Source organism: Macaca fascicularis, chromosome 5, assembly GCF_037993035.2.
Source record: "Macaca fascicularis isolate 582-1 chromosome 5, T2T-MFA8v1.1".
Lineage (NCBI taxonomy): Eukaryota > Metazoa > Chordata > Mammalia > Primates > Cercopithecidae > Macaca > Macaca fascicularis.
In genome coordinates, this window is record NC_088379.1 from 3,299,377 (window position 1) to 3,319,028 (window position 19,652).

The 19,652-nt window shown below is 41.3% G+C and overlaps 1 protein-coding gene across 4 annotated transcripts in view; it reads left to right on the forward strand.

Moving 5' to 3' along the window:
- The window catches only part of HTT (huntingtin), a 167,821-nt gene that overhangs the window by 5,616 nt on the left and 142,553 nt on the right, over positions 1–19,652 (forward strand). For all 4 annotated transcript variants that reach the window (XR_012434581.1, XR_012434582.1, XM_045392045.2 and 1 more), the window contains exons 2-3: positions 7,786–7,869; positions 19,255–19,375. Coding sequence is in view for 2 of the 4 variants with exons in the window: in XM_045392045.2 (XP_045247980.2) it covers positions 7,786–7,869; positions 19,255–19,375 (205 nt within the window). In the remaining 2 variants the exon portion in view is untranslated. The remainder of the gene's footprint in view (positions 1–7,785; positions 7,870–19,254; positions 19,376–19,652) is intronic.

Genomic DNA, 19,652 nt, shown 5'->3' on the forward strand with positions numbered 1-19,652 from the left:
AAAAATAAGTCTGTTTGGGGAAATTCAACAATAAGTTAAGGAACCCAGGCTCTTTCTTTTTTTTTTGAAATGGAGTTTTGCTCTTGTCACCCGGGCCGGAGTGCAATGATGCGATCTTGGCTCACTATAACCTCCGCCTCCTAGGTTCCAGTGATTCTTCTGCCTCAGCCTTCCAGGTATCTGGGATTAGAGGCGCACGCACACCACCATGCCCAGCTAATTTTTGTATTTTTGGTAGGCACGGGGTTTCATCATGTTGGCCAGGCTGGTCTCGAACTCCTGACCTTAGGTGATCAACCCGCCTCAGCCTGCCAAAGTGCTGAGATTACAGGTGTGAGCCACTGCACCCGGTCAGAACCCAGGCTCTTTCTTACACTTAGCTTGCAAACCCTTGTTCTCATTCTTTTCCCTTTGTATTTTTATTGTCGAATTGTAACAGTTCTTTGTGTATTCTGGATACTGGATTCTTATCAGATAGATGATTTGTGAAAACATTCTCTCTTCCTTTGGATTGTCTTTTTACTTTCTTGATCATGTCTTTTGAAGTGTGAAAGTTTTTAATTTTGATGAAGTCTAGTTTATCTAGTTTGTCTTTGGTTGCTATGCTTTAAGTGTCATATCTAAGAAATCATTGTCTAATCCAAAGTCAAAAAGGTTTACCCGTATGTTTTCTTCTAAGAATTTTAGAGTTTTACATTTAGGTCTGATCCATTTTGAGTTAATTTTTATATGTGGTTCAGGTAGAAGTCCAACTTCATTCTTTTGCATGTGGTTATTCAGTTGTCCCAGCACAGTTTGTTGAAGAGACTGTACTTTCCCCATGGAATTGTCTTAGCATCCTTGTTGAAAATTCATTGTCCTTGATTGTATAGATTTATTTCTTGACTCTCAGTTCTACCTATTGGTCTTTATGTTGATCCTGTGCCAGTACCATACAGTCTTGATTACTGAAGTTTGTGTCACAATTTACATTCATGAAATGTGAGTTCTCCAACTTTGTTCTTTCTCAAGATTGATTTGGCCATGCTGGGTCCCTTGCATTTCCATATGGATTGTAGGATCAACTTGTCAGTTTCTACAAAGAAGCCAAGGAGGATTCTGAGAGGGATTGTGTTGAATCTGTAGATCAACCTGGGGAGTATTACCATCTTAACAGTATTGTCTTCCATCTCTGAACTGGGCAAACTTTGTGTAAATGGTCAGATTTAGGTATTTCAGGCTGTGTGGGCACAATGTCTCTGTCACAGCTACTCAGCTCTGCCATTGTAGTGTGAAATAGCCATAAGCAATATGTATGAGTGTCTGTGTTCCAATATAATTTTATTAATGACAAGGAAATTTGAATTTCGTGTAATTTTCACCTGTCATGAAATATTATTTGGTTTTTTTGGTCAATCATTTAAAAATGTAAAAACTTTTCTTAGCTTTTGAACTGGCCAAACATATGCAGGTTATAATTTTCCCACTCCTAGATTAAAATATGATAGGACCACCTTTGAAAAGCATTTTTTTTTTTTTTTTTTTGAAATGGAGTTTCGCTTTTGTTGCCCAGGCTGGAGTGCAGTGGCGCGATCTCGGGTCACCACAACCTCTGCCTCCCAGGTTCAAGCGATTCTCCTGCCTCAGCCTCCCTTGTAGCTGGGATTACAGGCATGTGCCACCATGCCCGGCTAATTTTGTATTTTTAGTAGAGACGGGGTTTCTCCAGGTTGGTCAGGCTGGTCTCGAACTCCTGACCTCAGGTGATCTGCCCGCCTCGGCCTCCCGAAGTGCTGGGATTACAGGCGTGAGCCACTCTGCCCAGCCAGAAAGCATTTCTTTTTTGGCTGTTTTTTTGTTGTTTTTTTTAATTAACTAGTTTTGAAAATTATAGAAGTTACACATATACGTTATAAAAACATCTCCAAGCAGCACAGAAGATGAAAAACAAAGCCCTTCTTGCAAGTCTGTCATCTTTGTCTAACTTCCTAAGAACAAAAGTATTTCTTGTGTCTTCTTCCCAGATTTTAATATGCATATACAAGCATTTAAATATGTCATTTTTTGTTGGCTTGACTGAGATCACATTACATACGTATTTTTTTACTTAACAATTTGAGTACAATGTGTCATGGACATTGTTCCATAGCAGTATCTGTAATTCTTATTAATTGCTGTGTAATATTGTAGAATTTCTTTTTAAAAGAGGACTTTTGGAGATGTAAAGGCAAAGGTCTCCCATTATTCTGGCTGTACAACGTTCTGGTGACATATTCTCTCTACCCTGAGAGGTCCCCATACCCATCACCTCCATTTCCTGTAAATAAGTCAACCACTTGGTAAACTACCTTTGAATGGATCCACACTCAAAACATTTAGTCTTATTCAGACAACAAGGAGGAAAAATAAAATACCTTATAAAGCACTGTTTCATATGTATTAAATTGGATCAATTTGCGTGCTAGAATGTATGTTAGAGACATGATATGCCCATAGGTCCTTGCTATCACGGTGAGGTCTCAGGGACAGCAGTTTGGTATCATTTGGTATCTCATAAGCAGACTCTGTCTGCCTGACTTAACAAATCAGAGTCTGCGTTTTAACAGGTTCAGTGAGTGACTTACATGCACATTGGAGTTTGGGAAGCTCCACTGTAGGTGCTTAGACCTTACCTTTGTTGTTGCTAATAACAATGCAAGCATTTGGGAGGAAGACCTGTGTTGCTCGTATGTGTCCAGGTGTAGCTGAGGTGGCCTTGCTTGTCTGCTGTAGGGCCATTGAGCATTTGCGTAGCTGTGATGAATGAGCTGAGGTGAGCCTGCGGAGAGCTCCCAGCCATTGGTAGTGGGACTTGCTTAGATGAACTAGAAGGACCTGAGCATCCACTTTGGGGAAAAACAACCGAATGAAGGGAGAGGCAACGTGCAGTTTTATTTAGGGTACGAAGGAGAGCTGTGGTTAGAAGGTGACATTTGAGTGGAAAGGGGGCAACCCATGTGTGGAGCGGGAGAAGAGCGGTCCAGACAGAGTTAACAGAAGGCAGAAATGCTTTCCATGTTTGAAAACTAGGAAGGATGCCAGTGGCTGAAGTAAGATGAAGGACAGAAATAGGGGATGAGGCTTCGAGAGATGAGAGGTTAGAGACGAGGGTCTTGTGCACCAAGATAAGCTTGTGTGGTCAAAACAAGTAGTTTAGTTTTTGTTTTTAAAAGATCACTTTGGCTGGGTGCAATGGTTCATGCCTGTATTACCAGTACTTTGAGAGGCTGTGGTGGGAGGATTGCCTGAAGCCAGGGGACCAGCGTAGCCAACATAGCAGCACCTATAAGGTCTCTACAAAAAACTTTTAAAAAGTAGCTGGGTGTAGTGGTGTGTGCCTGTAGTCCCAGCCACCCAGGAGGCTGAGGAGGCTGGAGGGTTGCTTGAGTCCAGCAGTTTGAGGCTGCAGCGAGCAATGATTGTGCCACTGCACTACAGCCTGGGCATGAGAGTGAGACCCTGTCTCTAAATATATGTGTATATATAAAAGAAAAGATCACTTTGACAACACCACATGCTGGTGAGGATTTAGAAAAACTAGGTCACTTATTGCTGGTGGGAATATAATATAGTACGGCCACTCTGGAAAACAGTTTGGCAGTTTCTCATAAAACTGAACGTACAATTAGTATACAACCCAGCAACTCCTGCAGTCCTGCGCATTAATCCTAGAGAAATGAAGCCTTCATGTTCACATAAAAACCTATACTCAAGCGTGCATAGCAGCTTTACCCATAATATCTAAGAACTGGAATCAGCTCAGATGTCCTTCTACAGGTGAATGGTTAAACTACTCAGTAATAAAAAGGAATGATCTACTGATAGCATGCAACAGTGTAGGTGAAGTTATGCTAATGAAAAAAGCCAATCCCAAAAGGTTACATATTATATGATTCTATGTATATAACGTTTTGGCAGTGACACAGTTTTAGGGATGGAGAATAGATTAGTGGTTGCCTGGGGTTAGAGATGGGGTTGTAGAGTAGGTTAGGGGTGGCAGAGGAGAGAAAAGAGAGGGAGGTGAGTGTGGTTATAAAAGGACAACACAGGGGGATACTTGTAACAGAAATGCTTTGTCTTTTTTTTTTTTTTTTGCAGACAGAGTCTTGCTCTGTTGCCCAGGCTGGAGTGCAGTGGTGTGATCTTGGCTCACTGCAATCTCTGCCTCCTGGGTTCAAGCTATTCTCCCATCTCAGCCTTCTGAGTAGCTGGGACTACAGGTGCACACCACCATGCTTGGCTAATTTTATTTTATTTTATTTTATTTTTTTTGAGACAGAGTCTCACTCTGTATCCCAGACTGGAGTACAGTGGCGCAATCTTGGCTCACTGCAGCCTCTGCCTCTGGGGTTCAAGCGATTCTTCTGCCTCAGCCTCCTGAGTAGCTGGGACTACAGGTGCACGCCACCATGCCCGGCTAATTTTTGTATTTTTAGTAGAGACGGGGTTTCACCATGTTGGCCAGGGTGGTCTTGATCTCCTCACCTCATGATCCGCCCACCTCGACCTCCCAAAGTGCTGGGATTACAGGGATTTTTGTGTTTTTCGTAGAGACAGGGTTTCATTATGATGGCCAGGTTGGTTTTGAACTCCTGACCTCCTGTGATCTGCTGGCCTCGCCTCCCAAAGTGTTGGGATTATAGACGTTGAGCCACTGCACTCGGCCAAGGAAAGAGATGCTTTGTCTTGAGTGTGGTGGTGTATAGAAATTGTATAGAACTAGGGCTGGGCACGGTGGCTCACTCCTGTAATCCCAGCATTTTGGGAGAACGAGGTGGGCAGATCGTGAGTTCAGGAGATTGAGACCATCCTGGCTAACATGGTGAAACCCTGTCCCTGCTAAAAATACCAAAAATTGGCCGGGCGTGGTGGCTAACGCCTATAATCCCAGCACTTTGGGAGGCTGAGGCGGGTGGATCACGAGGTCAGGAGATCGAGACCATCCTGGCTAACACAGTGAAACCCTGTCTCTACTAAAAATACAAAAGCAAAATTAGCCGGGCGTGGTGGCGGGCGCCTGTAGTCCCAGCTACTTGGGAGGCTGAGACAGGAGAATGGCGTGAACCTGGGAGGTGGAGGTTGCAGTGAGCTGAGATTGCGCCACTGCACTCCAGCCTGGGCAACAGAGTGAGACTCTGTCTCACAAAAAAAAAAAAAAAGAAATTGTATAGAACTAAATACACAAATGAACAACAATAAAACTTGAAACTCTAAGTAAGATCACTGGATTGTATCAGTGTCAATATTCTGGTTGTGATAATGTAGTATATTAAATAGTTTTGCAAAGTGTTACCATTGGGGAAAACTGGATAAAGGGCACACTGGATCTCTGTTATTTCTTACAACTGCACGTGAACCAATAATTATCTTAAAAAAACTTCAAAAAAGTCTGCCCTGATCCAGTTGGGAGGCTACTGAAGTAATCAAAGCTAGACATGCTGGTGTCTTGTGACTGGTAGCAGTGGTGATGGTAAGTGGTCAGATTCTGGATCTCTTGGAGAAAGATCTGACAAGATTTGTAGATTCTTTAAAAAAAATGAGATTAGGCTGGGCACGGTGGCTCACGCTTGGGAGGCTGAGGAGGGCGGATCACGAGGTGAGGAGTTCAAGACCAGCCTGATCAACACGGTGAAATGCCATCTCTACTAAAACTACAAAAATTAGCCGGCATGGTGGTGCGCACCTGTAATCCCAGCTACTCGGGAGGCAGAGGCAGGAGAATTGCTTGAACCCGGGAGGCGGAGGTTGCGCCACTGCACTTCAGCCTGGGCGACAGAGCAAGACTCCATCTCAAAAAAAAAAAAAGAATTATAATTCACATACCATAAAATTAACCATTTTTAGAATTAGTTCTTTGATAATTTATAAAATGTGATTATAGAATGCTGTAGTGTCCTTGAGTTTACATGCCCCTCCTTACACTTGTGTGCCTGTGCAGATGCCTTGATTTCACAATTAGAGGAGGCTGACTGAGATTTGTTTAATTTTTTTTTTTTTTTGAGGCAGAGTCTTGTTCTGTCCCCCAGGCTAGAGTACAGTAGCGCAATCTTGGTGCACTGCAACATCCGCCTCCTGGGTTCAAGCAATTCTTCTGCCTCAGCCTCCCGAGTGCCTGGGATAACAGGTGCCAGCCCCCACGCCCAGCTATTTTTTGTATTTTTAGTAGAGACGGGATTTCACCATGTTGACTGGGCTGGTCTCAAACTCCTGACCTCAGATATCTGCCGCCCCAGCCTCCCAAAGTGCTGGGATTACAGGCGTAGCCACACCTGGCCGTTTGTTTTAATTTTTAAGGTGACGTTAAAGTGACTGCATTTACCAAAAGTGGTTGAGAAGCCAGGACTGTTCTTATCCTGTTTTTCCAGTTCTTGCTCAGAGCAAGGTGGTTTATTTTTCACTTAATTACCATACTTACTTTTCATGTAGAACAAGTCAGTTTGAGTTATCAGTTCATCATCTAACTAAATTCCATGGGGGAAGGAATAGTTTTAGTTTCTTAAACTTCCAAGGTTGCTTATTGGACAAAATGAGATAGCAAGGCGGTGTTTTTAAGTTAGATTTTTTATTTCTTTGGTAATATAATTTTCTCAAAAACTTAGTAGTCTTTTAGTTTAGTTGTTTTTAGTTGGTCCTATGTTTTGCATCCCCCCTCTCTACTTTTATTTTGATAGTGCCAATTGCGAAGACATCTGAAGCCATAGGTTTGGGTGGGAAGGCGGCACCTTTAGCCTGATTATCTTTGCCAGGCTGTTTATCTCCTTTTGCTTGGCTGAGAAGTCTTAATAGGAGGCTTATTCCCAGCTACTTGGGGACATAGAAGCGGTTAGCTATTGTTCATGTTTTACTGAGGTCTGTGTGGTATGTTGACTGCAGTCAGTTACTGATTTTGAGAATTGAAGGCAGCCTGGTATATAGAGTAGGTATTATATTGTGTTTCTTTGAATTGAATTTCCTATCTCTTGTAATCTTTGCCATCATCTTCTGTGAAAGAAAAAAAGTTTCTATCAAACTATACCATTGGTTGTAAGATGCAGTTCGGCTTTAGTGATGCTAACACATGATCCAAACGTGAAACTGAGTATTGGTGAAATACAGAGGAGATTTAAAGCCAGAAGACCTGGGTTTAAATGCTGGCTCTATGACTTCAAATCTGTGTGTTCTTGGGCACGTCATGGTTGGCACTTCAATTTCTTCTCTCTGTAATGGGGGAAATGAGGCCAGTCATGGTGGCTCATACCTATGATCCCAGCACTTTGGGGGCCAAGATGGGAAGATCGCTTGAGGCCAGGAGGTTGAGCAATTGGGCAACATAGTGAGGCCCCGTCTCTACAAAACATTTAAAAAAAATTAGCCAGGCCCAGTGGTGCATGCCTGTGGTCCCCACCACTCAGGAGGCTGAGATGGGAGGATCCTTTCAGCCCAGGAGTTTAAGGCTAAAGTGAGCCATGATTGTGCTACTGTACTCTAGCCTGGGCAGTAGAGCAAGATCCTGACTCTAAAAAAAAGTAAAATGAAATAAAATGGGGGAAATGAACTGCTTTAGTAACATCATCTGTTTTTTCTGTGAGCAGTGTAGCTTGAAAGCCATTGGTGAACTCATGCACTGTGCTTCCCTGTCCAGATCCCCATTCTGCCCCCAGCATGGAGTATAACAGTTTATTAGTAGTAGTCGAGAAACTCTCATTGAATGAATGAATGAGATGTAGAAGTAAGTGGAGTGGGTAATTGAACACATATTCATTTCCTTTTCTTTTTTCTTATTTTTAGAAAGAAAGAACTTTCAGCTACCAAGAAAGACCGTGTGAATCATTGTCTGACAATATGTGAAAACATAGTGGCACAGTCTGTCAGGTAATTGCACTTTGAACTGTCTAGAGAAAATAAGAACTTTGTATATTTTCAGTCTTAATGGGCTAGAATATTCTGTGTCCCAGTTATTTTAAATGGATTCAAAAATCCTTGAAGAAGGACCCTTTTCCCATATTTCTGGCTATATACAAGGATATCCAGACACTAAAATGAATAATGTTCCCTTTTCGTAATCTTTTATGCAAAAATTAAAACCATTATGGTAATTGAACAACATGTTTATGTTTAGTTAACACCCTTAGCAACTATAGTTATTTTAAAATCCTGTGTGGTTTGATATTTTTGCGTTTATTGTAACAGTGGGAACAGCACAAGGCGGTCCACTTTGTCTCTCTCATTTTGCAGTTTGCTGTCCTGTTGTGCTGGTGCTCCTAGCAGTGGCTGGAGCCCACTTCTCTGTGCTTTGGGATTAGTGGGGTCATGGGGCATTGACTGGAGGTCAGCTTTCCTTGCTTGATCTTTCTCACTGGGGTGAACTAGCAGCACCTTCTTTTGTAGCTGCTTTGCTTTTGGCTATCTTTCTGACCGTTGTTCCTAGCAGCTGTAGATGGTAAATATGTTTAGGCCTGTTTCCAATGGCTGAGTAGGAGACATATGCACCTATGATATCTGAATTCTGTTACCCAGATGGGCGTGTGTGAAATAGTTACCTTGCTTTACTTTCCCTTGGAATAAATAATTCATGTTATTCTCCTGGTAGAAGCTAGAAAAAGCTCTTTATAGTCAGTCAGAAAAAAATTTTTAGACAAATAATCTTGATTTTAGTACTGACAAAAATGTGTGGTGATTCTTTTTTTTAGTTTTTTTTGAGATGGAGTTTCACTCTTGTTGCCCAGGCTGGAGTGCAATGGTGCGATCTCGGCTCACTGCAACCTCCGCCTCCTGGGTTCAAGCGATTCTCCTGCCTTAGTCTCCTGAGTAGCTGGGGTTACCGGCATGTGCCACCACGCCCAGCTAATTTTGTATTTTTAGTAGAGACAGGGTTTCTCCATGTTGGTCAGGCTGATCTCAAACTCCCAACCTCAGGTGATCTGCCCGCCTCAGCCTCTCAAAGTGCTGGGATTACAGGTGTGAGCCATGGCACCTGGTGATTCATTTGTTTTTTTAAAAAATTTCCTCTTGGCCATTGCTTTTCACTGTTTTCTTTTTATTGTGGTAAAACACATATAACATTTACTATCTTAACCATTTTTAGGTGTACAGTTCGGTATATATATTTGTAATGTTGTACAGCTGTCACTGCCATCTACTTCATAAGTTTTTCATCTCTCAAAATGGAACATCTGTCTTCATTAAACTCCCAATGATCCATCCTTTCCTATAGCCCCTTTCTACTCTCTGTCTGTATAAGTGTAACTGCTCTGGAGACCTCATATAAGTGGAATCCTACAGAATTTGTCTTTTTTTTGGTGATCTGCTTATTTTTAATGCCTCTGTGCATTTATATTATATACTTTCAAAGTGATTTCAGAAAACCTTTTCATTTGAGGTTAACTCATTTCTATTGTTTGTGAAATACTGTGTATGATTCTGTTCTGTTTCTGTCTAATTTGTAGAAATATTGTGGGAAGAAAATGAAATAACAAATGAGCATGTGTCCTGAAAATAAAAATATAAAAATTCTAAGTTAGCATGCTATTGTAGAATACAGCACTATGATAAAAGTAGGGAAAAAAAAGTTTGAATTCCACGTCTGCTGCCTGTGTAAGCTGGGTGACTTTAGATAAGCTTTAACGTGTTTGAGCCTTACTGGCTCATGTTTGAAATGTAATCCCTCGTTACACAGTTCTTGTGGGATCAGACGATGCATGTGAAACACTGTGAAGAAGTAACTGCGATAGATGTGTTCATTAGCCACCTGAACGGGAAGCACATCCCATTGCGATGCCCATCATCCAAAGCTATATGTTATCTTTACTTTTTTTGTTTTTTTGAGACAGAGTCTCACTCTGTCGCCCAGACTGGAGTGCAGTGGCGCCATCTCGGCTCACTGCAGTTTCTGCCTCCTGGGTTCACGCCATTCTCCTGCCTAAGCCTCCCAAGTAGCTGGGACTACAGGTGCCTGCCACCACACCTGGCCAAATTTTTGTATTTTTAGTAGAGACAGGGTTTCACTGTGTTAGCCAGGATGGTCTCGATCTCCTGACCTCGTGATCCGCCCACCTCAGCCTCCCAAAGTGCTGGGATTACAGGCGTGAGACACTGTGCCCAGCCATCTTCACTTTTCTTGTGAAATGATGACTCTAAATGTTTGGCAAACATTTGGTGATTGTTCATCTGATTTCCACTATCCAGGTCTCAGAGAATATAATTTATCTCTGAAAGCTTATTGACCCAGGAAACAAGATCTCTTCCAATCTGAGTACATCAGGCTTTATTCTTGTCATTTTGTCTTTTGAGAATTTTCAAATGGAATTCATGGAATGTTGGCTCATATTCACATATTAGTAAAGTACGCTGAGACATCTTAAGGTTGATTTGTGGTTCTATTTGCCATATTAAATCAAAATAATAACTGTTAATGGTTTTCTTTTTTTTTTTTTTTTTTTTTTTGAGACGGAGTCTTGCTCTGTCGCCCAGGCCGGAGTGCAGTGGCCCGATCTCAGCTCACTGCAAGCTCCGCCTCCCGGGTTTATGCCATTCTCCTGCCTCAGCCTCCCGAGTAGCTGGGACTACAGGCGCCCGCTACCTCGCCCAGCTAGTTTTTTTGTATTTTTTTTAGTAGAGACGGGGTTTCGCCCGTGTTAGCCAGGATGGTCTCGATCTCCTGAGCTCGTGATCCGCCCGTCTCGGCCTCCCAAAGTGCTGGGATTGAGCCACCGCGCCCGGCCTGTTAATGGTTTTCACATTAGTCTGTCTCTTGTTTTTATGGAGTAATGCTGAGAGTTCATTATGCTTCTTATTCTACAGAAGAGCATGTTAAAAGGATTTTTTGGGATCAGAGAGGTTATCCATGGTTTCATAGGATACACTCTGTACTTTGCAGGGATTTCAGGGTATATAGCCAAAGGTGATATTTTATATAAATATGTTTTATGGAAACTTACTGATCATCGCTGTTTCCTGTTAACTCCCCTAAAATATAATTAAACCTTTGGAACTTTTTTATAGCTTTTGTGCTAGACTGATTTTTGTCTCCAATGAGGTTATATAAATGGCAGCTTCTGAGGTTTTCAATGTAGGAAGTCATTTAAAATCTCATGTAGGCTGGGCGCGGTGGCTCACGCCTGTAATCCCAGCACTTTGGGAGGCCGAGGCGGGTGGATCACGAGGTCAGGAGATCGAGACCATCCTGGCTAACATGGTGAAACCCTGTCTCTACTAAAAATGCAAAAAATTAGCCGGGCGTGGCGGCAGGCACCTGTAGTCCCAGCTACTCAGAAGGCTGAGGCAGGAGAATAGCGTGAACCCGGGAGGCAGAGCTTGCAGTGAGCCGAGATCGCGCCACTGCACTCCAGCCTAGGTGACAGAGTGAGACTCTGTCTCAAAAAAAAAAAAAAACAAAAAAACAAAAAAACCAAAACCTTATGTATATTGTGAAAATGTAGTCTGCTTTAAGCTATCTAAAGAGGTCTAAGTTACTGGTTCCTAAGTATGGATGAGCATCAAAATCATCTGGAAAATTTGTTAAAAATACAATAATGAAGGTACCTCACTGTCCTTTTTCCCAAACACACTTCTGCATTCTGTTTGAGTATGTAGGGCCTACACATTTTTCACAAGTATTCTCTTGGGAATACCCAGGAATGCTCACTTGAGCAACCTCTTACTAATACCATATACTTTGATAAAGTGGCTAGGTAAAAATAAATATATAAAAATCCATCGATCTCCCATATATTAGCATAAATCAGCTAGAAAACAGTAACGTTTAAAGATCTAGTTCACAGTAGCACTGAAGTATTGAATTCCAAGAAATTGATAAGAAATATGCAGAAACTTTATAAAAACTTCTGTTAATGTTTCTGAAAGATATAGGTGACCACTTTCTAGACAGGAAGATTTTATATCATTAAGTTGACTTTTCTCTAAATTAACACAGAAATTTAAAATAATCTTGATTAAAATTCTAGTAGAGGTATTTTTGAACTTGTTCACTGTAAGAATAAATACATAACTGCAAAGAATATCTTAAAATCATCACTAGGCCCGGTGTGGTGGCCCACGCCTGTAATCCCAGCACTTTTGGAGGCCAAGGCAAGCGGATCACCTGAGGTCAGGAGTTTGAGCCCAGCCTGACCAATGTGGTGAAACCCTGTCTCTACTAAAAATACAAAAATTAGCTGGGTGTGGTGGCGCATGCCTGTAGTCCCAGCTACTTGGGAGGCTGAAGCAGGAGAATCGCTTGAACCCAGGAGGTGGAGGTTGTGGTAAGCCTAGATGGCACCACTGCACCACTGCCTGGGTGACGAGCAAAATTGTGTCTCAAAAAAAAAAAAAAAAAAAAGAAAAAAAGAAAAAGAAATCAACGCTAATATGGTGAGACTTGATATATGTGACATTAAAATAGTGATTGGACATTAGAACAGGTATAGAACAGAAAGAAGAGTGTGTGTATCTGTGTGGATTTATGATGGGTGTAGCATATTTGTATTAGTAGGGAAATGAGGGAAATGATATATTTCTTTGACTTTGGGACAACATTATATCTCTACCTCATATTGCAAACAAGCATAAAATTCTGATTAATTACCTAAATGTGAAAAAATGAAATACTTTCTTCAAAAAATGTAATCTTAGTTTGAGGAAGACTAACATTATGAAGGAAAAACCTGTTTTGACTGGAATATAGTTCAATATGTCAAAATCCACCTTCAACAAAATTGAAAGTAAATTGAACTTGGGGAAAGTATTGATAGCATGTAGATCAAAGGTTACTAGCCTGTGTAAAGAGCAATTATAAATCATTAAGAAAAGACTGTCAACCCGTCGGCACCTTGTTCTCCGACTCCCAGCCTCCAGAACTGTGACGAGTAAGTGCCTGTTGTTTAAAACACCTAGTCTATATGTACTATTTTGTTACAGCAACTCAAGCTGATTAGGACCCTAGTAATCAGTAGACTGAGACTAAAACAAAAATAAGAACCTTTTTTACCTGTCAAGTTGGCAAACATTAAGAATATGCAGATTTTTGTCAGAGGTGATACAACCTTTAAGAAGGCAATTTGAGGACGGGCGCGGTGGCTCACGCCTGTAATCCCAGCACTTTGGGAGGCCGAGACGGGCGGATCATGAGGTCAGGAGATGGAGACCATCCTGGCTAACACGGTGAAACCCCGTCTCTACTAAAAAATACAAAAAACTAGCCGGGCGAGGTGGCGGGCGCCTATAGTCCCAGCTACTCGGGAGGCTGAGGCAGGAGAATGGCGTGAACCCGGGAGGCGGAGCTTGCAGTGAGCTGAGATCCGGCCACCGCACTCCAGCCTGGGTGACAGAGCGAGACTCCGTCTCAAAAAAAAAAAAAAAAAAGAAGGCAATTTGGGAAAACATAAAGCTTTAGATTATTAATGTGTCTGATCTAGGGCACTTACCCTAGGAAAGTGTGTAATGATATTGGTGCAGTGCTGTTCATCCCATTAGAAAATAAAAATAACCTTAATAGCTTACCACTAAAAGGTGGATTGAAAAATTAAGATACATTTATTTATTTATTTATTGAGACAGAGTCTTGCACTGTTGCCTGGGCCGGAGTGCAATGGTGCGATCTCAGCTCACTGCAACCTCCGCCTCCTGGGTTCACATGATTCTCCTGCCTCAGCCTCCCGAGTAGCTGGGAATACAGGCTCACACCTCCACACCCAGCTAATTTTTTGTATTTTTAGTAGAGATGGGGTTTCACTGTGTTGATCAGACTGGTCTCGAACTCCTGACTTTGTGATCCATCCCCCTCGGCCTCCCAAAGTGTCAGGATTAGAGGCGTGAGCCATTGTACCTGGCCAGATACATTTATACAAGAGAGTGTTAGTTAACATTCATAGATTTTTTTTTTTTTCTTGTTTACTTTTTATTAAAAAAATTTTTTTTTAGAGACAGGGTCTTACTCTGTCACCCAGGCTGAATGCAGTTGCACAATCATAGCCCACTGCAGCCTGAACTCCTGGGCGCAAGTCATCCTTCTGCCTCAGCCTTTTGAGTACCTGGGGGACTTTAGGCAGTGCTGCTATACCTGGCTAAGTTTTAAATGTTTTATAGATGGGATCTTGCTATGTTGCCCAGGCTGGTCTAGAATTCCTGGGCCCAAGCAATCCTCCCACCTTGACCTCCCAAAGCACTGAGATTACAGGCATTGAGCCACCACTTCTGATCAATAGATATTTATATTTGTGACTGGAAAATATATTAACAATGTGTTAAAAAATTCAGTTAAAAAATAATGAAAGATTTTTGCTTCTAGCTAAGATAGAATAACAAGGACAGCATTTATCTTCTTGCCTTGAAATAGTTGAAAATGGATAAAATATATGTAACAGTGGTTTTCAAGTTATTGGGCATTAGGCAAAGAAGAGTAGTTATCACAGGAAAATTAATGTGGAGAGCCCTACAATTTCCTTACATTGCTGCCTGGCCATGGCAAGAGGAAAAACTGAAAGGAAACTGAGGCTGAGCCAGTGGTTTGCTGGGTTGAGGAGGCAGAGCTGGGAGTCCAGAGATGCAAGGTGGCTAGAGCCCGTATGGAAAAATACCAGGGAAGAGAGCTGCAGAGGGAGCTCCAGAGAACTGCACAGTACCCTCTCATGTGTGTAGCTGAGTATTGATGAGCACATGCTGGTGAAGAAATGACCCAGGGCTGCAGGTAGAACCACTTAAAAGGATTAGAAGGAACAATTGCTGCAACTACACAGGGCCAGGAAGAATTTCTTTTTTTTTTTTTTTTTTTTTTTTTTTTGTATTTTTAGTAGAGATGGGGTTTCACCATGTTAGCCAGGATGGTCTCGATCTCCTGACCTCGTGATCTGCCCGTCTCGGCCTCCCAAAGTGCTGGGATTACAGGCTTGAGCCACCGCGCCCGGCCAAAGGGCCAGGAAGAATTTCTAATCACACAAGTCGGAGTGGAAAACCTCGGCTCTCATAGAGCAGCAGGTAGAGTACTCAGAAGGGTTTGCCTGCCTAGCCCCAGACTAAGTTTCGTTACTCTGACCCCGCCTAATATTAAAAAGAGATTAATTAAATTAATTGTTTGCAACAAAAGTAATATATTTCAGTGTTTATAATGTGTAGAAGTGAATTGTATGACAATAGCATAAAGGCTGGAAGAGCAGAAATTGACATGTATTTGTGCTGGACAGAATAATGTTCCCCTCTTTTCCCAAAAGATATCGAGTCCTAATCCCTGGAACCTGTAAATGTTACTTTATAAGGAAAATGGTTTCATGGTGTGATTAAATTCAGGATCTTGAGATGAGGGGGCTGTCTTGGATGATTTGGGTAGGCACTAAATGCAATCACATGTGTATGCAAAGGAGGCAGAGGGAGAATTTACATACACAGAGAAGGCCATGTGAAGATAGAACAGAAAGATTTGAAGGTGCTGGCCTTGAAAATTGGAGTGATGAAGCTATAAGCCAAGGAATGCAGTAGCCACCAAAGCTGGAAGAGGTAGGAGCAATTCTCCTTCAGAGCCTACTCCAGAGGGAACGTGGTGCTGCCAGTTCCTTAATTTCAGCTCAGTGATACTAATTTTGGACTCTGGTCTCTGAAACTGTGAAAGAATAAATTTTTTTTGTTTGTTTGTTTAAGCCACACAGTTTGTGGTAATTTGTTACAGCAGCTGCAGGAAACTAATTTATGCTGCATGTGAAATGGCATAATATCCTTAAGATAGATTGTGATAAAGGTACATAGTATAAACAATTAAGCAACAACTAAAAACACAACAAGGAGTTATAGCTAATGAACCAAAAAAGGAGATTAGAATCATAAAAATAGTGAATCCCAAAGAAGCCAGAAATAGGGGAAGAGACAAATAAAGGAAAGAAAGAGCTTGATGGTAGATTTAAACCTAGTTATGTCAAAAAGGACATTAAATGTAAAAGATATTTTTCGGATTGAATGGAAAAGTAAGACCCAGTATATGCTGCTGCCTGCAAGAAACATATTCTAAATGTAAAGGCAAAAATAGCCTACAAGTAACAGAACAGAAAGAAGTTCACCGTGCTTACAAGAATTAGATGCAAGCTAGACTGGTTCTGTTAATATCAGACAAAGTGGATTTCAGAGCAAAGGCTATTGCCTAGGATGAGATGGTCGTTTCATAATAACGAAGGGGATTCGTTCATCAGCCCCACATAACAAACTGAAATATTTATGCACGTGACTACGGAGCTAAAATACACGAAGCAAAGCCTAACAACTACGAGTAGACACAGGCAAATCCACAGTGAGAGAGATTTCAGTGGCTTCTCTCAATGATTTGTAGAACACGTAGCCATAATATCTGGATCTAGAACAGTTGAACAACACTGTCCCTATGCAACCTGATTGGCTTTTACAGGACACTCCACCCGGCACCAGCAGAAGAGACACTCTCTCAAGTGCTCACAGAATGTCTGCCAAGATAGAGCAGATGCTGGGCCATAAAACAAGTCTCTAAATTAAACGCATTCAAATTATTCAGAGTACGTTTTCCGACCTCAGTATCATTAAGTTGGAATATATTATAGGAAGATAACCTGGAAAAGCCTCAGATATGTGGAAAAACTCATTTCTAAGTGGCCCATGGGTCAGAAGTGAAGTCAAAAGGGAAAACTGAAAATCTTTTGGATTGACTGATATGAAAACAATAGATGTCTATACTTGTGGGGTGCTGTTACAGTATAGTAAAGGGAAATTTCTAGCATTAAATGCCTGTTTTAGTAAAGAAAGATTTCAAATCAATGACCTCAGCTTCTACCTTGGGAAACTTGAAAATGACAAGCAAATGGAATCCAGAGTTACCAGAAAGGCCAGGTACAGTGGCTCATGCCTGCAATTCTGCCACTTTGGGAGGCCAAGGCAGGCGGATTGTTTGAGACTGGCAGTTCAAGACCAGCCTGGGCAGCATAGGGAGACTCCATATCTACAAAAAACACAGAAAATTAGCCAGGTGTGGTGGCATGTGCCTATAGTCCCAGCTAACCAGGAGTCTAAGGTGGGAGGATTGCTTGAGCCTGGGAGGTTGAGGCTGCAGTGAACTGTGATTGTGCCACTGCGCTCCACCCTGGAAAACAGAATGAGACCCTGTCTCAAAAACAAAAACAGTTACTAGAAGAATGGACATCATAGAGATAAGAGCAGAAGTCAGTAAAATAGAAAACAAAAATACATAGAAAATCAATAAAACCAAAAGCTAGTTCATCAAGAACATCAATAAATTGGTGAGACTAATAGGAAAAAAAGTGAAGTCACATATTATCAATATCAGGAATGAGGGAGATGACAGTAGTATAGATTATATAGATATTAAAAGGGCTATATGAGGCAGGTGCGGTGGCTCACGCCTGTAATCCCAGCACTTTGGAAGGCCGAGGTGGACAGATCACCTGAGGTCAGGAGTTTGAGACCAGCCTGCCCAACATGGTGAAACTCCGTCTCTACTAAAAATACAAAAATTAGCTGGTCATGGTGCCATGCGCCTGTAGTCCCAGCTACTCGGGAGGCTGAGGCAGGAGAATTGCTTGAACCTGAGAGGCAGAGGTTGCAGTGAGCTGAGATGGCGCCATTGTGCTCCAGCCTGGGTGACAGAGTGAGACTCCGTCTCAAAAAATAATAATAATAAAAAGGACTATATGGGAATATTATGAACAACTTTATGCCAATAAATTTGATAACTTATAGATTAAATGGATAAGTTCCTTGAAAGACACACAAACTATTAAAGCTCTCTCAAGAAGAAATAGATAAACTGATTAGCCCTATATCTATTTTATTAAATTTAAATGTAAAAATCAATATTTAGTTACTGGAAAACTTTTAAGTGTGGTTGGAAATGGTATATGAACTTTTTCAACTGAATTTTATGAAGGCTAATCACAGGTAAAGGTTTTCTGATGAAAATTTAGTGTCTGAATTGAGATGTGCTGTAAAAAATGTTGTTATGTATCTTAATCATTTCTTCACATTAATTACATGTTGAAATAATACTTTGGGTGTATTGGGTTAAATGAAATATTATGAAAATCTTGCCTGTTTTCTTTTTACTTTTGATGTGTCACCTGGGAAATAAAAAAGTATGACTTACATTCTGTTTCTGTTGACAGTACTGCTTTGGAGTGCAGTGTTGGAATGATCTAGCATTTCAAAGACCTTTCCTCCCTTCGTTATTCAGGGCTGTATTCCACATAGATAAGTCTGAAATACTGCTAAGTGGCACGTTTTGTTTTGTGCTTTTGTAAGTTTGTTGATCGTTACTGATGTGGACCTTTGGTGCCTCTTAGGCTCATGGCTATCTTCCAACCATTGTTTGCAATTTTTACCTAGAGATAAAGAGAAAAAGAGATTTGGTTTCAGAGTAAGTTAGATTGAGATCATGAAAGAGCAATCTCATTTTGATGCTTCAAAAATAGCACATCCCCCGTATTACTGGGATTTGCTATTCTTGGGCTTACTTCAAGAACATCCTTGTGTTGCTGGTTTGGATGCTTCCGAATGCTGTGAAGTCAGTTTCATGGACGTGGCTCATCAGTTTAGCTCTCTTGGCTTTGTTTAGACAGTTGGAGCATGATGGCCTGAACAGCTTCTCTCAATTAAACATTTACAAATCGTTTACGAATAGTAAACAAACTCCAGGTTTTGTGACTCTTTGATAGTTCATCTAGCACAACAAAAACACAATGTGACCATGATCACCTGGCATCTTAGGGTGAAATACTTTGGCCCAGACTGAAAGCAAAATTAAAAAGGGGCAAGAGAGATATACTGCTGAACTGATTTTCAAGGTTCCAAGAATATCATAGGTTAAGAGTAAAAGTAAACTTTTGACAGAGAGCAGCGGGTTTTCTGGGATTGAAGTATCTGAAGTTTTCAAACGAAAATTTAAAAAGAAAAAATGAGAATTGCCTTACAAGTACAATCTCTTCTTTTTTAAAAAATAAACTTTATTTTGGAATAGTTTTAGGTTTATCGAAAAAAATTAGGGTAGAGAGTTTTCATATACCCTACATCCGGTTACCCCAGTTATTATCTTAATTTAGTGTGAGACATTTTCATGTTTAATGAATCAGTATCGATATGCTGTTAACTAAAGTGCAGACTTTATTAAGATTTTCTTAATTTCTATGTAATGTCCTTTTTCTGTTCCAGAATTCCGTGCAGGACACCGGATACCTCATTACATTTCATTGTCATGTCACCTTAGGCTCCTCTTGACAGTTTCTCTTCTTTTTTGCTTAGAAATTCTCCAGAATTTCAGAAACTTCTGGGCATCGCTATGGAACTTTTTCTGCTGTGCAGTGATGACGCAGAGTCGGATGTCAGAATGGTGGCTGATGAATGCCTCAACAAAGTTATCAAAGTAAGAGCTGTGTGGATGGTGTTCTCAGAAATGTCATTGTTGTAGGCTAAGAGAAGCAGCCATCGTTGAGTGTTCTTCTGTTTGGAGCCCCTGAGGATGTCTGCACTTTTTTCCTTTCTGGTGTGTGGTTTGGAGGTGCTCTGGTATCTGCCCGCATTGCTTGCCACACCTGCCTGGTCAGAAGGAACTGTGTTGACCCTTGTGCCTGCATGGTGCCTAGGTCAATGAAGGGAACCAATGGTGACCACTGGATGCTCCTGGGAAAATGTCACTACAG